Raw genomic sequence first — 17,384 nt, forward strand, 5'->3', positions numbered from 1 at the left:
AAATCATCTGGGGGAGGTAAGGGCAGATTCCCAGGCCCTTGAATGGGAGCCATCAAGGTTGGGACCCAGGAATCTGTATTTTTGCAAAGTGCCCAGGAGATTCTGAAGTAGCCTTTAGACAAACAAACTGGCCAACACCTCTGGGTAGTTAGGTAAATATTTCAAGTAGAGCTTGTTTGAGACTGAATTTAATGGCTCCAGCCATCAACATGTTGAGTGGTAAAAGAATGTAATCCATGGATGCTGTTGTGACTGAGTCATTTCCTTTCTTTCTTTCCTTCTTTTTCTCCCCTCTCTCTTCTTTCCTTTCCAAGTAATTTTTGTATTCATTAATATAATACAAAGTCACATGATATCAAAAGGCTTATAATGCTAACAGCAACCCTTGCTTCTCCCTTCCCCATGCCCAGGTCCCTTTCAAGGGCAACCACATTTTAAAATCCTATTTCTTTCCTCTGATTAACTCCATATTTTAAAACATTTACTGCCGTTCTTGATTTTGTAACATTAGAAATTATTTATTGATTTCCCACTAAGGACTATTAGGACTTGCCATTTTATTTTACAACACACACAGATGCTCATTCCCTTCCAGCTAGATTCCTAACACTATTAAATCACAATTTTAATTAAATCATTAGTCAGTGTTCATATTATGATGACTGATTTTTTTTGCAGCTCAACAGTTTGCTGTACTGTGATTGCGTTTCTTTGTTTTCCTCTATGCCCCCTCCCCCCACCAGGAGTTAATAATCGTCTCATTTTTGTTTGTTTGCTCACTCAGTTGTCATGTTCTCCAAATCCTCTGGTAAAAGCAATACAGCTCAAATAAATGGGTCCAATTAATTGGATAATCTATATATTTTTTCCCTCGGAGACATTTGTTTTGGAGCCCCGGGTCCTCCTGTTCCAATCCAGACTAGGAGCTTGACAGGCTGGTAACTGGGACCTCCTTTACCATCCACCTGACCACCCCAGCTCTTTTTGGCTTACTTCCTCATGAATAACAGGGAACTGAATGTGGTGCTGTTTCACATCGAACACTTGTGCATGGGCTTGGATCCACCAGACCCTGGTCACGTACAGGCCAGGATGTCAGCTCTGCCAGCGTCCTTACTTTACCCTCGTCCTGATTCATTGTTTGGCTGAGGAAGGATTATTTTCTTCCCAAACTGGAAGACGTTGCTGTATTGCCTTTCAGTTTCTAGCTTCCAGTGTGGATAGTGAGAAGTTCAATTTCTGTTTGGACTCCTGATCTGGCTTTGTGAGCTGTTTTTCTTCTCTCTAGAACTTTTGGGATCCTTTCCCCCCTCCACCCCCTGGTGTTGTAACATTCCTAATTATGTGCTTTGAGGAGACAGTTTTGTGTTTTGTTTTGGTTCATTGTGTTGAATACCCACTGGGTCCTTTCAATATGGAAATTCAAATCTTTCATTATGGGAAATTTTGGAGAAATTATCTTTCTGGTTAATATATTCCCCTCCATTTTCTCTGTGTTCTTTTTGGACTTATTAGAAGACGTCAGAGCTTCTGGATGGATTGGATCTTGTAAACTTCTTATTTTTTTTGTCCTAATTTTCATCTCTTAACCTTTCTGTCCTACTTTCTGTGAGATTTTGTCAATTTTATCTTCCTGTGTTTCATTTTAATTTTTAAATTTCCTTTATATTTTTATTTTACAAAGCTCCTTTCTGTGTGTGACTACTTTTTTTTTTTTTTTAAACAAAACACTGACTGCTTGATCTTCATTGATGGACACACTGCCTTCTTTTATCTCTGAGGGGCTATCAATGTTGTCAAGAGCTATTGTTAGTAATTTCTTCTGACCCTCAAATATCAGTATGTATAATCTTTTTCCCTTTGGTTGTATAGTTTCTCCAAGGAGGAATGGTTCATTCCTCTGCCTACAGTGGGCTGGAGTAAGGAGAATGAAGAGGCGTATAAGTTGGGCTGTGTGTGTTTTGGGAGCTAAGTCAGGATAAGGGGCTGGGCAATCTCATCTTTCAGTGTGGAGGCTTCCTCTCATCCTGTTTCCAGCTCTATGCCTGAACCACCGTTTGCTGTGTCTGATGTCCCCGAGCCTGGCACCTCTTTAGCCAATTTCTGCAGAAAACAAACTTTCCTCCTTCTTGGAGGGCCCATCTCTTCCTCTGCCTGAAGGTTTCTGGTGCCCTGATCCTTGAGATTCTCCTGGGCTCTGTGACTTCTCATTGCCCTCCTACCAGGGGCTGTTGGGCTTCAATAGTCTCCAGTTGGCTAAGTCACTTATCCCTCACCTGTTCACTTTCCATCTTCTGAAAGGGTGTTGACATTTCTCATCTATTGTTTCCATGCTGGTTCTCTTTTGTTCTTGTCCCTTATAGCATGCACATTATTCTACTGGGATCGGTGTACTTTGTAAGGGAGTAGAAATAGATGTTTGTTCCACTGGAATGTTTAACCCTAGGAAGCTCTTTTGCGTAGCCTGACAGGCTTTTTTGAGAAGCCTATAGTAGTGCCATCTTCTGTTCCTCCCAAGATACCCAAAAATCAAGACTGTGGGAGGGAGACTTTTTATTAAGTCATTTGAATGGAAGAAAAGAAGGGGGAATCTTTCATTTGTTCACTCATCCTTTTTCCCCAGATATTTATTGAGCTCTAGTAAATGTCCAATGTGCTCGGTGCCAGGAATGTACAAGCTGAGCAATGTCTGGTGTGTTCCTTCAAGGAGATGGTAGTTAAGTATGAGGAGGGTAGGCAAGGAAGTCAAAGCTCATAGTAGCATAATAATAGCTGTAGTACAGTAGTAAATCTAAGGTCACAATTGTGTAATAACAATGTGTATAGGGTGCTAACGGGGAAAGAGTAGGGTAGCCAAGTCAGCCCAAGGCAGCGGGAAAGCTTTCTGGGAGGAAGGGATCCTGGGGCTAAGTTTTGAAGAATGAGTACAAGTTACGGAGATGAAGAAATTGGGGGAAGGCTGTACCCAGCAGAGGGAACTGTCTGTGATTAGATCAGGAGTCTAGAGATAGCTTGAGATTTCAGAGCGACCTCAAGTAGATTGAAGTGGCTGGAGCAGGGGTCCATTTGGGGAGAGGCCTGAGTCATTGAACTATAAATATTCACATTAGCATGATGCTGGGACGAGTAATGAAAGCTGCAAAAACCGTAATATCTTCTTCTCTCCGTGAATTTGAGCAAATTAAAAGAAATTATTTGTATTAATAAAAGGAGGATACCGTGTGATTATATAAAGAGATAAGATATGTAAAGTGCTGGCTCAATAGTAGGATTGTAAAGTATTCCAGCTCTTTCTTGACAAACCTGCCTTAAACCCTTCTACTCGCTCCAGTTTCCTAACAGTTGTAAAACAGATTCTAGAAAAGCTTAACTATTAAAATCTTTTCCCTCTTTCTGTTTCTGCCAGATAAGGATTACTTAAGCATCTTTTAACTGAATATTTTATTTTGTTTAATCAGAAGATGCTGTGATGATAAGTTCTTGGGTGTTTGGGGCACTTTTGTATAAAGTTTCTTGCAAGGCTCCTGGGTGGAACCAAGATAATTGAGTTCCAGTCTCCCTCTCCTCCACTGACATATATGTGACCTTGGACAAGGCCCTGCCTGTCTTGGCTTCAGTTCCCTCACCTGGCAAACAAGAGGAATTAAATTAGATTACATTTAAGATTTGTTCCAGCTCGGAAATTGGATGCATGGAGCTTTTTAGCTCTACTGAAATTAGTATCAAGAAAGAGCTAGGATTTTTGGATTTTATTTTCATATCATACATAAGAGGGAAAGGCAATTCCTTTCAAATTTTGGCAAGCAAGCAGAAGTGAGATTCTTCCATCTTTCCTCACTTCTCCCGCCCTTCTTTCAGCTTCTGACTGTGATTTACTCACACAGAACCCAAAGAAAAATACTGGCACTAAAAGAAAAAAAAATTCAAGTGTGTCTCTTTGAATTGGTAAGCTCTGTTGGAAAATTTGGGGGAGCAGGACTCTTCAAAGTCAACTGTTGTGAAAACACACCAGCGTCGTCTATAAGCAGTTTCCAAAGCGTGGGTTTAGCAGTTTTTAATCCCCTCACTGACTGAACCCTTCTGGGTGGTATTGTCTGTTGATGGCAAGGGAGGATTTGGGTAAATGGGGGTGTGGAGGGTCTCTAATGGTCCTGAAACCAGGGTGTTTGGATTCTGTCTGATCAGATGCTTTTAAGGCTCAGAAGTTCAGTATCCTGAGCAGCAGGCTGGACTGGGATTAAGGACTAGACGAACAGCACAGAAAGAATTTTGATAGATCACTTTAGGCCTCCCTTAGTCCTTTGAACAAGACTCTTTGAGATAAAACATGCCTTCTTCAAAGCTCTGGATCTCAATATTAAAAATATTAAACTAGCTGATAACTGGACGCAAAAAGCAGGTATCACCACTGTTAGCAATTCCCACGATACAGCTGAGTGTTTGTGCTCTGTCATCGCTTTAAAGCCAGTTTATAAAAACACAACCTGCAATCTTTGTATGATTTCAACAGACCATGCAGACAGTTTTAAAACTATTTTTGCAACTTTTAGTTCCAACTTAGCTTTCTGTCCCAAAATGATCAGAATGTGCTCAGTGCCAGTAACAGACATCTGGTCCCATCTGTGTTTTATCGCATCTTTCCTCCTGTACAGTGCAAAGCTCATCGGGCGTTTCTCTTGGGTTTTTTGTTATCTGTTTTTGACCAGCATTTGACATTGAAGTCTCTTTCAGCCCAGCCCTCCAGTTTATCCCAAATAGATGCATTATTTCAACAGCAGTTTTTCTGAGGATCTACTATGGACTAAGCCCTGACACAAATGGTGATGCTATTGTATATTATTGTGATTTAAAAAAAGTCTTACCTTGGGATTTCAACCAAATTTGACTTCTTTTTATTGATCTCGTTTTTCTTTTTGCTTCTTTCTCTCCCTCTCCCTCCTCCTCTGCCTTCCCTTCTGCTTCATCTCTCTCTTCCTCTGTGGTTTCCCACTCTGGGGAGGGGCAGGATTTCCTGCTCAGAAGTTGGTTGGTTTCTGGGAGGAGCCAGAAGACCTGAATCAGGACTGCCACCTGATACAAGAAGGTGAAACGCGGGCCAAGAAGGCCCTTATGCTAGGACTGAGCTTGCAGCCAGGAGGCACCAGGAGTCAAACCCCAAAGGTGAGCCAGAAGGGGCCAGTCCTGGGCATTGGGCATCAGGGCTCCCCAAAGGACAGAGGACCCCTGCGACCACCCATGGTGGGAATGCTTGGAAGTGGTCCTGGCAGTGGTTACCTTGGAGACCTGTCCGTTACTACTGCTAGCTCTAAACGTGCCAGAGGCACGCCAGACAGAACCGCTGTCCCACCTTTAGCAAGTGCTCACTCTCAGATTCCTGGCTTTGCCTCAAGGGAAAGTATCAAAACAAGAACTGGGTTTGGGCAGATTTTCCTTTCTCACCATGAGAGACCAGCAATCGAATGTGCTCTGAGAGGCTGTGTGCCTACGTTTCTTAACTATCAACTCCTTAGGAATCATCGAGATGACTCATAGACCACTATGGTGCTCACATCAGAGGAAGTATGGCGTGGACAGCAGAGGGCAGACAGGGCACATGTGGGCTGGGGATTCCACAAACAGGGGCAGTGATTCCAGCCTGATTCCCGCCAGCTAGTGATGGAGAGTCGTACCCCAGTTCAGAGGTCTTCATTCTTTTGGACTAAGGCACGGGCAAAAAAATGTACTTTCTTCATCCATGTATGTAATCTCGATTCAACAAATATTTAATGAGCACCTGCCTATTGCCAGACAGTGGGTTGGAAACTGGTTGTGACCTGAACTGCCCTGGTGGGGAGTATAATTGACATGGGTTCTTGCACTCTGATGTCTCTGTGACTTGGGGACGTCCGTTAGGAAGGACTGGAATTGTTGGGCTCTAATGTCTTCCTTGTAGCAGCATCACTGGGCAGATTTTGGATAGTCATCTGTTTCTTAGCCAAAAAGGAACATTGGTTCTTCTGGACACCCGTCTACTCCTTCAATATCTACACATATCATTACCTACGGGCTCCCAGTTCTTACAGGATGAGGACTTTTAAGTCTTATTTTTCTTTCAGGAGCCAGTTGTTTTATCTGGAGAACCATTAAGTTCTATTGATGTCTAGCTTGCTTGCCTTCTAAGCCTCTCTGAAACTGTCTGGTCACATACTGGGTATTTTCTAAACTGCCAGGTTTGGATTTCAGGGTTTTTTTCCTCATTAAATTTCCTAATTCATATTTTGATCTCATAAAAAAAAAAAACCTATGAAAAAGACAAGTCTCCTTTTATTTCAACTGTTGGGTCTACTCCAGAATGCTCTTTGAAAATTTCCTGAAGTCTGTTTTCATTTTTAATTTATTATTTTTAATTTTTGTCCACTATATCTTTAAAAGAAAGGCTTTTGGAATTGTTTTTTTGTGCTATGTTTTCTATTTTTTTCTTGCCTTCTTAAGGCACTTTCTTTTTTCATTTTACACAGTTAAGTTATTTAAATTTTTCCTTTCTTAGCCCTGCTATTTTAATATATTTTTCTCCAGCTGAAGGATTAACAATTTACTGAACTAGTTGGTAAAGATCGAGTCCAGAACAACAATTACCCAATAAAATCCTAAGTTATATAAAAAACTCTTATGTGATTTTCTAAGATTTAGGAAAATCCTTAATTTTAACTCTTAATATGGCTCCAGACCTGGGTTTTAAATTTTAAGTTCTTTAAGCCTGCCTTTGGCTTAGCAAATTTACAATGTAATTGTTTCTTTTTCAAATAAAACTCTGACAAAAGGGCTCCTATAGAAGGTCAGGAAAAGGTGAGTGGAAGAGAGAGAAATGAAATAAGATTGCTTTCAGAAAATACTAGAGTCTTTGAAAGAGACCATGCTGGATTGGAATTTTGTTTTTTTTTGTCCTCAGCATACTGATCAAAGCAAACTACTGATTCTTTAAATTCCTGGAGTTCCTCTTAAATGTAATAGTTCCTCTATGATGAATTAATTTATTTATTTTGATATGTCAAAAGTACCATGCTGACTATCGTTATTCTATACTCAAACTTTTTGCCTTTCATCAAAGTAAATACAAGAGTAGGAATTATAGTGCAACAAGAAAGCAGGAATTCTTCCAAGAGAAGTTTGCAGATTTGATGTAGAAGAACCCAGGAAAAGCTATTTAGTAAGGATGTGTGCCTCTGAATGGGTATCTTGGATTCCCTTCCTAAGCAAAAGTTAGGAGAGGGCCACGCATGCCACCTGACAATTTTACACCCAGAATATAGACGAGAAAATGACTTTCACACCTTGTTGAGCAAGGAGTGCTCCCATGAAAGTTTTGAAGGGAACCCCAAGCCAAGTTTGATCATTTACCTTTTCCTCAATTGGTCACTAGGCTAATGGAGCTCCAACTATTGTCCCCAAGGATCAGCTTGGATTGAATGGTGACTTATTGGGCCATTCCATATGGAACACTTCTTTACTTGTATATCAGAAACAAGGCATTTCAAGTACAAAGCAAAAACATGTAAAATAAATTTGACAATATTGATAAACAAAAGCAAAAGCAAAGTAGTAGTTTGGGGAACAGTAGTTTCATAGCAAATACAGTTATCAAAAGGTATGCCTCCGAAAAAAAAAAAAAGAGTCTAATGAACTTATACAAGACTGATGTCTGATTACTTAATAGTAAAGTCCATGGACAGAGAAGCCTGGCAGGCTACATGGGATCACAAAGAGCCGGACACGACTGAGCAACTGAGGATACACACACCACATACCTTTCAGATAAAATGTCTAATGACCTTACACAAAGGCCCTGGTATAATTATTTACCAAAACGTGCACCTGTAAACTAGTATTTCTAATCCCTTTACACAAAGACTGAGATCTAATGATTTTATACAAAGACATACTTGATTAGAAATTATAGAAGCAGCGAGACCTCAGTGCAACCAGTCAGATTCAGATTATTGTTGAGACTGACTTACCTAGAAGCAGATCTGAAGGACAAGTAGAGTTTGGACACGAGGAAGCCAGTAAGTGTTATCTTTTGGCTTTTGAGAAAGCTTGAAGTTCAGAGTTTGGTGTACTTTCCCAGACATAAGTGGGCTGACCTCATCTGTAGCAGCATATTTATTTGTTGGCACTCTGAAATATATTTATGGAGTGAGTCAGTTCTTGGTTGAATGACTGTCAGAAGTGAGGGACTGTTACTGATTGGTTGGCTTGAAAAAGCTTGTTACCTGAGGGGAGTCGTGACTTATGGAGCCAGTAGATTTAATACTTGGTTCTGTTTACTATAATTAAACAACAAATTATCCCTAGGAAAGTGTGAAACTTTTAACTATTTGTGCAGTTATTGTCTGCTATTTGTTTTCACTAGAACATAGCACAAGTTCCCATCAGATATTAGCACAAAATTCTGTATATATATTTATTTATATTAATAGCACAAACCTCTGTTATGTTGTGTTGTGTTTTGTAAAGAGCAAGGTGGCTAATAACTGTTTCTCTAGGACTAACTCTGAGGAAAATTAGATTCAACTGTGAGGTTAAGGTATTTTCTAAGAGAAAAGAGCTTTAGTTAAGTAAACTTAATCGGGAAATAGTATATTTTTAAATTAAATAAATAATCAGGAAATCGTTTATTTTTAACTAAATTCATTACTTTTAATAGTCATCCAGTCGGAGAAGGCAATGGCAACCCACTCCAGTACTCTTGCCTTGAAAATCCCATAGACGGAGGAGCCTGGTAGGCTGCAGTCCGGGGGGTCGCTTAGAGTCGAACATGACTGAGTGACTTCACTTTCACTTTTCACTTTCATGCATTGGAGAAGGAAACGGCAACCCACTCCAGTGTTCTTGCCTGGAGAATCCCAGGGACGGGGGAGCCTGGTGGGCTGCCGTCTATGGGGTCGCACAGAGTCGGACATGACTGAAGCGGCTTAGCAGCAGCAGCAAGAAAGAAGGTATTTGTCAACATGCTAAGAAAAAGAACAAAGAAGCTTTGAAAACATAGAAGGAGAGTGGTTTCTAGTGAAGCAGGCTGGGATGGGAAATATAGTCCCTATTTTGTGGTTATATCAAACAGAATCCTAGCATCATATGACTGGATGGGACCTCAGAAATCAGATAACTAACCTCCCTCCAAGTTTAGAAATCTGTGCAGTTTGTACCATCCCTTGCATCCTTTGCTTGGGTGTTTTTAGTAAAGGGGAGCTTAATACGTATCACAAGGCAACTCATTATGTTTTGAATTACTCTGATTTCCTAATGACTTATGCTCTTCTCCCTTGTACGCCTACTTGCTAGTTTTGGTTCTGCATTTTTCAAGCCATATAAAATAAGTGTATTTTATTGGACTTTGTTGGACCAATATGGCAGCCCTTCAAATATTTGAAAGTGATTTTTATGTGACACTACTGTATTTTATTTTATCTACATCCATTCAATTATTCTGTATGTGACAGGGCTTCTAGACTTTCATCTGCCCAAATTACTCTGATTTAAGCAGGTTTTTCCCCTTCATGGATACCGCCTTACCTGTCTCCCGAGAAACCTGTATGTGGAGTTGAGAAGCAACAGTTAGACCCAGACATGGAACAACTGACTGGTTCAAAGTTGGGAAAGGAGTATGATAAGACTATATATTGTCACCCTGTTTATTTAATTTATATGCAGAGTTCATCATGTGAAATGCCAGGCTAGATTCTAGTTTCAAGCTGGAATCAAGATTGTCAGGAGAAATATCAACAACCTCAGATATGCAGATAATAGCACTCTAATGGCAGAAAGTGAAGAGGAACTAAAGAGACTCTTGATGAGGGTGATGGAGGAGAGTGAAAAAGCTGATTTAAAACTCAACATTCAAAAAGCTAAGATCATGACATCCGGTCCCATTACTTCACGGCAAATAGATGGGGAAGAAGTGGAAACAGTGACACATTTTATTTTGTGGGCTCCAAAAATCACTGCAGGTGGTGACTGTATCCATAAAATTAAAAGACGCTTGCTTCTTGGAAGGAAAGCTATAACAAACTTAGCGTGTTAAAAAGCAAAGACAGCACTTTGCTGATGAAGGTCAGTATAGTTAAAGCTATGATTTTTCCAGTAGTCATGTGCAGATGTGAGAATTGGACCATAAAGAAGGCTAAATGCCGAAGAATTGATGCTTTCAAATTGTGGTGCTGGAGAAGACTCTTGAGAGTCCCTTGGACAGTAAGGAGATTAAACCAGTCAGTCCTAAGGGAAATCAACCCTGAATACTCATTGGAAGGACTGATTCTGAAGCTGAAGCTCCAATACTTTGGCTACCTGATGCAAAGAGCCAACTCATTGGAGAAGACCCTCACGCTGGGAAAGATTGAAGGCAAAAAGAGAAGAGGTGACAGAGAATGAGATGGGGTACAATGGCATCACAGATTCAAATGAAGAAACTTGCAAGGGTTTAGTTTCCAAAACAGACAAACAACTCATGCAGTCAATACCAAAAAAAAAAAAAAGCAGTGAAAAAAATGAGCAGAAGACCTAAATAGACATTTCTCTAATGAAGGCATACAGATGGCCAAGAGGCACATGAAAAGATGCTCAGTATCCCTAGTTATTAGAGAAATGCAAATCAAAACTACAATGAGGTAACACTTCACACTGGCCAGAAAGGCCATCACCAAAAGCTCTATAAACAGTAAATGCTAGAGAGGATGTGGAGAAAAGGGAACCTTTCCACGCTGTTGGTGAGAATGCAAATTGGTACAGTCACTATGGAGAACAGTATCAAGGCGCCTTAAAAAACTAAAAATAAAACTACCATATGACCCAGCAGTCCCACTCCTGTGCTTATACCTGGAGAAAACCATAATTCCAAAAGATACATGCACCCCAATGTTCATTGCAGCACTATTTACAAGAACCAGGACATGGAAGCAACCTAAATGTTCATTGACAGAGGAATGGATAAAGAAGATGTGATACCTATATACAGTGGAATATTACTCAGTGGAATATAGAGTGGAATCTTACTCAGCCATAAAAAGGAATGAAATTGCGCCATTTGCAGAGATGTGAATGAACCAAGAGACAGTCAAGCACAGTGAAGTAAGTCAGAAAGCGAGAAACAAATGCTTTATGTTAATGCATGTATGTGGAATCTAGAATAATGTACAGTTAAACCTAATTGCAAAGCAGATATAGAGACCTAGATGTAGAGAACAAACATATGGGCACCAAGAGGGGAAAAGAGGGGTGAGATAAATGGAAAGATTGAAACTGACATATATACACTGCTAGGCACAAAACAGATAGCTAGTGAGAACCTACTGAGTACTACAGGGGATAAAAGGTACACTCTGTAGGACATATATTAACCTTAAAAGTGTATTCCAGTATATATATATATATATATATAAGTGAAGTCGCTCAGTCGTGTCCGACTCTTTGCGACCCCATGGACTGTAGCCTACCAGGCTCCTCTGTCCATGGGATTTTCCAGGCAAGAGTATTGGAATGGATTGCCATTTCCTTCTCCAGCAGATCTTACCGACCCAGGGGTCGAACCTGGATCTACCGCATTGCAGACAGACGCTTTACCATCTGAGGCACCAGGGAAGTCCTCATATATATATATAAGGTGCAGACAAATAACGTTTGACTCCACTTACACGAGGTACTTAGAATAGCCAAATTCATAGCGTCAGAAAGCCCATTGGTAGGTGCCAGGGGTCGGGTGGGGTGGGGGTGGGGAGAAGGAATGGGGAGTTTGTGTTTAATGGGGACAGAGTTTCAGTTTAGGAAGGTGAGAAATTTGAAAGATGGATGATGGTTGGGAGTTATACAACAATGTGAATATGCTGAGTGCTACTGAACTCTACAGTGAAATATGGTTAAGAGAGCATGTTTTATATTATGTGACTTTAAGTAATTGAAGTCGCTCAGTCGTGTCCGACTCTTTGCGACCCCATGGACTGTAGCCTACCAGGCTCCTCTGTCCATGGGATTTTCCAGGCAAGAGTACTGGAATGGATTGCCATTTCCTTCTCCAGTGGATCTTCCCGACCCAGGGGTAGAACCCGGGTCTACTGCATTGTAGACAGATGCTTTACCATTTGAGCCACCAGGGAAGTCCTCATCAAGTGGCATGTCTATGTCTATGTGACTTTAACCACACACACACACACAAAACCTTTAAAAATGTGAAAGTCACAAAGAAGACTGAGAGAGATGACCACCCCTGTAAAACAACAGGGACTACAGAGTCCATTACTGTGTGATCCACTGTGAGACCCAGACTGAATGAACTCAGAGGAGTGATAAGGTCAGTGAGGACAGAGAAGATTTTGGTGGCTTGGATTTAACTGGGTTGGGTAGTTTGTCCATGTATAGACATGAGGCACAACCTTCAAAGCTAAAACTACACCAGCATTTCCTGTATATTTAGGGACACATATAAAATCTATGTAGTTTTATGTATAGGCAAACAAAAATGATAGGCATTGTCTTCTAAACCAAAATCCGGAATACGGGAGTACAGTGACAAGAAGCGCAATATTTGAAACTATCCCTCTCTTGGGGAACCTGAGGTTTATGGTTGCAAAAGGTGTGGGGACTGTGGGTGGGCATACGAAGAGGAATGTATGCAAAGGTGCGAAACCAGAAGGGACGAGGAGGGTCCTGGGGGTTCACGCAGGGCATCAGGTGGGAGGGCTGAGATCTGAGCAGATCATGGAGACACTGGAAAACCTGGACGGGAGCTTAGGCGCTCACGCCTTTGATGGAGGAGCAGCAGGATGAAGGAAGGGTGAAACCCCGGTCCCGCAGTGAGTGTTTTGAGGTGAATATACTAGAGACTGCGGGAGGCGGTTTGAGATGTTGACAGCTGGACCAAGGAGCGGCTGCATCAGTGGAAGAATAATAGAGTAAGAGAGGTGCTTGGGAAGGAAAACGGGAAGAATAAGATGGGGTGAACTGAGACCTTTTCTGGACATTTAAGACGAAGTTGCTGCTGTCGACTCTGTGCGACCCCATAGACGGCAGCCCACCAGGTTCCCCCGTCCCTGGGATTCTCCAGGCAAGAACACTGGAGTGGGTTGCCATTTCCTTCTCCAATGCAGGAAAGCGAAAAGTGAAAGTGAAGTCGCTCCGTCGTGTCCGACTCTCAGCGACCCCATGGACTGCAGCCCACCAGGCTCCTCTATCCACGGGATTTTTCAGGCAAGAGTACTGGAGTGGGGTGCCATATGTCTCCTTAATACAGGACCAAGTTTCCCATTTTGAAAACTGGGACAACAGTGGTTTCGTTGCTATTCTTTTGCTTTAAATCCATGTCTTTTCTCTTGATTAATCTCACTGCTCTTTCGTTTGGAGTGATCAAGATAGATTTCAGGCAGACATGCCACTTGATGAGGGGTAGGATGTGAGCTGGCAGAAATAAAGTGAAAGGGTGTGTGTGTTGGTGGGGGGAGGTGCGGGGGAGCAGAAGAGGGTGGTGGTGGAGGGACAGTCTGGTCAGAGGCAATGGCAGGATCCTTGCTACGTTTGGCAAAAATCCACAGCCATGGATGGTGAGAGTGAAATGGTGAGGGCAGGTGGAGAGTGGCTTCAGGCTCCTGCCCCTAGCTACTTCTTAAGAGCCACTGTTTATCACTTTTTATGCTGATATGCTGAGCCCTACAGAGCCACGAAGACTAGTTATTAGCACAAAGGAACCTCTGTCTCTGGAGGAAGGGGACTCAAGCCTGTGATAACCAGTCTTTCCCCCTCTTAAATGAGAGCTTCCCACTGTGATTCAGTTTGTGAGGAGGAAGCCTGGGTAGAGCTAGACTTTCAGTGAAATGTTCTTGGGAGATCGCCTTCCCTCTTCTCCTTGCAGCTAGCTAGTTTTCCGCCCCGCCCCGCCGTCCTCCGCCCCGCCCCCACCCCGCCACCCCAAATACAGTTAGGAAGGAAGAGCTGTTAACAGGACCCTCTGGTGCACAGGTGTGAGATGGCAAACAGGTTTTCTGCCCTAGAGTTAAACAGCATCTCTCTTTCACTTACTCTAGCTTGTTTATCTTCTGAGCTTGAAATGCTAAGTCTGGTGGGACTTCGAAAAAGCTTCTGTCTTGCCATTCCTAACACAAAGCAAAAATAAATTCTCAACAGGATTACAAGCCTGTAACATCAATATCAGAGTCGGGGGGCGGTGAAGCAAAAGTTGCCTGGTCTTCACTGGACGCTCAGTCCACTGGCCTCAGATAAGACCCCAGCAAGCCAGCACCCCCCGCAGTCCATGCTAGGTAACTGTGCCCTCCTCCACCCCCCTCAGGAATCAGATGCTGAGATATATACAAAACGGTTTTTTATTTCAAAACGCAATCACTGTAGTAATAACAACAACAACAATAATATAAAAAGCGTTTCTCCTTTCACCCTCGTGCAAAATGTTAGATGCACTCAGGTGGCTGGAAGGTACCTAGCTTTGGACGTGGCATCTTCCTGCAGTGCTGCACAGCAGCGAACTCAGTCCCAAGCTCCGTTTGGCGGATCCGCGTGGTAGTTCAGTTCTAGAAGTCGGTGGCTTCTCAGAAGCAAGTTCAGACAGCACAGCACGCCCACTCGAGCCTGCCCTTCCGGCCCTGGCTCACTCGCCCCTCTCCGGGGTCTCTCTTCCCTTCCCTCCGCCGGCCCCCGAGCTCCTAGGAGGCGTGCAGCCGGTTGGACAGGGCCCGGCAGGCCTGGGCGGCCTCCAGTGGCTTGCCTTGATCCCGCGGGGCCGGCTCCCCCAGCTCGGCCAGGGTCGCCTCGCGGAAGGGGCCGCACACGGCCTCCATCAGGCCGAGCACAGCGCCGAAGAGCGCCAGCACGCCGCCCAGCAGGTACATTCGCACCAGCTTCGCACTGGGCTTCTGCGCCATCAGCTCCTTGGCCAGGGGAATCAGCTCCTGCACCATCTCCATCTGGGCTTCGGGCTCTCGGGGTGGGGGTGACCTGCGGGAGCAGCGGATCGGGGTGGGGGGGGAGGACCTTCAGCCTCCGAAGGCCGGCTGCAGCTCTCGGCTCTCTCGAGGGGAGGCCCGCAGGGAGTGGGGGGCACACCGGGGACCCCGCGTCCGGCCGCGCTCCTCCGCGCCGCGCTCACCTACAGGGGCGCCGCCAGAGCTGGGGCGGCGATAGCCGTGTGCGTGGGCCCCGTGCCTCTGCGTTCTGCTTCTCCTCGCCTTCCTCCTAGCCTCGGGATGGGGACTCGGCAACTGGCACCTGGTCAGCGCCCCCGAGGCCGCTTATATTTGTTTCTCCGAGCCCCGCCTCCTGGGCTCCCGGGCCAGCCAGAGAGAGGAGGGGGAAGAAGGGGAGAGGCGGGGCAGGGACCTTGGGGTGGCGGCCACGGGCTGTGCACACCCTCCCTGCAATTGAGAGCCCGGAGGCTGGGGGCGAGGGCCTGAGGCCGGGGGCGGGGAGGAGGGCTTCGATGTACAAAGGTGAGGACCCGGAGCCCTGGGAGGAATCCGCGCCCATTTCCGACCTCCTTAATGGTGTGGGTGGATCACAGCTTCCCTCATCCGGAGAGGTCTGGAAGGACCCCTGGTGAGGACGCCTGAAAGTGAAGTCAAAGTCGCTCAGGCGTGTCCGGCTCTTTGCGACCCCATCGACTATACAGTCCAGGGAATTATCCAGGCCAGAATACTGGAGTGGGTAGCCTTTCCCTTCTCCAGGGGATCTTCCCAACCCAGGGATCAAACCCAGGTCTCCTGCATTGCAGGCGGATTCTCAAGGGAAGCTGGGGTTCTACTTAACCGAAAAATTAGTTTTCATAAAGAAAGTTTGTCATCTTCCCGCACGCATAGGGATTTGAGGTACAAGGAAAGGAGAGGGATCCGGTTATGAAAACAGAAAGGGTCTCCAGGCTCTGCATAAGGAATGAAGTTTGTGCTTATAGTTACATTTCTCTCTGGTCTAACTGGTTTAGTCATGGGCGCTTGCATTGCTAGGGTCACTTGATGGGTAACTATTCATTGAGGCTGCCCTTTATGCACAGATGTGTGTGTGTGTGTGTGTGGTATGATGTTTGTGTCTGTAGGGGTTTGTACTTCTGTGTATCAGAGAACTGCCATTAAATCCAAACTCTCCCCACTAGCACTTAAGACGTGAAGTTGAGCACTGGGGCGAGGTGAACATGGAAAGACGGGCCTTGGGGAAAGTTTGCTGGCCTGAACTGCAAATATTTGCTGCGTCCCTCAATAATTATATCCCACTTCCCTGGACCTGGGGAGCAGCACGGCTGTACCAGCTCCATTTGGCAGAAAGGTGAGAATAGACAGTTAAGGTAAGAAGCTAAGGAGTAGAGAATACCCTTGGAAGCATGAAGAAGGTAGGGTTGATTTTAACCAGGATCACTATAGGCGAGGGAGGGTTCTGGTTTAGCCTTGGTTATTCACATATAAGAGCTAGTTAGCAAGTAGGGGAAAAGGAGAGGCCCTGGGCCAAAGCCCTTCAAGCAGAGAAAAGGAGAGGGCAGAGAGAGGATGGGGAAATTGGACAGGCCAGACAATTGCAAAGGTCAGTGATGCAACCTTGCAATAGCCTGGCAACGTCAGTCAGGCTGAGCCCCGAGGGGAGGGACCCGGAAAGGGCTGTTGCAGGGATTACATATTGGGCTTGTTGGAAGTTTTAACAGTAATTTTTCTTGGGAGTCTGAGGCAATTTCCTGGACAAATGAGTTTAAAAAGACAACAGTAACACCTGCCCTTCACCCCTGTAGTTCAGTTAGTAGGATTTGTGTGTGCAGCTTGGGCAAGGTTACCTGAAGAGCTCATTTGAAATTCTACATTTTAATCTGTACACAAGCAGGCAAGGTGACCAGGGGCCAAATGGGGATGATTCTTGGAGCTCGTGTCCCCTGCTTATTATTCCTTTAACCTTGTCAGGCAGGAAGCTTCTGTAACCAGGGAGATGAATATCAGTCTTGGGCATTTTCTTTGAACCTTTCTTACAATTTTGGTCTTTAATAACCAGCAGAAGTGATCTGTGAGCTTTCCCAAGAACTATGTGAGTCTGAAATACTGTGACTTCTGAATGAGTGTGTGCTGTCATCTTAATATCAGGACTTTCACGTGGTTTCTGCTCTGAGGGTGAGTCAGCCCCTTGGAGCTTTGGCCTCCAAAACTCCAAAATTGACACTTCAGTGAGCATTTCCGGTATTTCTGTAACTCAAGAGACACAAGCCGCACGTCTCTCAAGGTCAGCAAGCTGTAATTTATTTGGGGTTCCCCTTTCTTGTGACTAACTCTGGCACATCACATCACCTCAGATGAGTTCCCCTGTTTCTCTCTCTGATAACCCAGCTTTGACCCCGAAGGTCTTACCAGCTTGCTGGCCAGAGCTGGGCAGAGTAAAGGAGCAAATGG

The 17,384-nt window shown here is 44.2% G+C and overlaps 2 protein-coding genes across 2 annotated transcripts in view; one reads left to right on the top strand and one right to left on the bottom strand.

The window, feature by feature from the left end:
- The window catches only part of LAMB3 (laminin subunit beta 3), a 190,462-nt gene that overhangs the window by 97,653 nt on the left and 75,425 nt on the right, over positions 1-17,384 (top strand). The gene's annotated exons all lie outside the window — the stretch shown is intronic.
- G0S2 (G0/G1 switch 2) lies at positions 14,324-15,574 on the bottom strand. Its single transcript, XM_069544264.1, has 2 exons — positions 15,119-15,574; positions 14,324-14,967 (listed from the first exon to the last, which is right to left on the bottom strand). Exon 2 carries the CDS (start codon positions 14,934-14,936, stop codon positions 14,676-14,678), a length of 261 nt encoding a protein of 86 aa, XP_069400365.1. The 5' UTR covers positions 14,937-14,967; positions 15,119-15,574; the 3' UTR covers positions 14,324-14,675.

This window comes from Ovis canadensis, chromosome 12, assembly GCF_042477335.2.
Source record: "Ovis canadensis isolate MfBH-ARS-UI-01 breed Bighorn chromosome 12, ARS-UI_OviCan_v2, whole genome shotgun sequence".
In the NCBI taxonomy this organism is placed as follows: domain Eukaryota; kingdom Metazoa; phylum Chordata; class Mammalia; order Artiodactyla; family Bovidae; genus Ovis; species Ovis canadensis.

What these genes read in the sequence shown, in the direction of transcription:
- G0S2 (XM_069544264.1), bottom strand. Translation starts at nt 14,936, where the DNA reads ATGGAGATGGTGCAGGAGCTGATTCCCCTGGCCAAGGAGCTGATGGCG.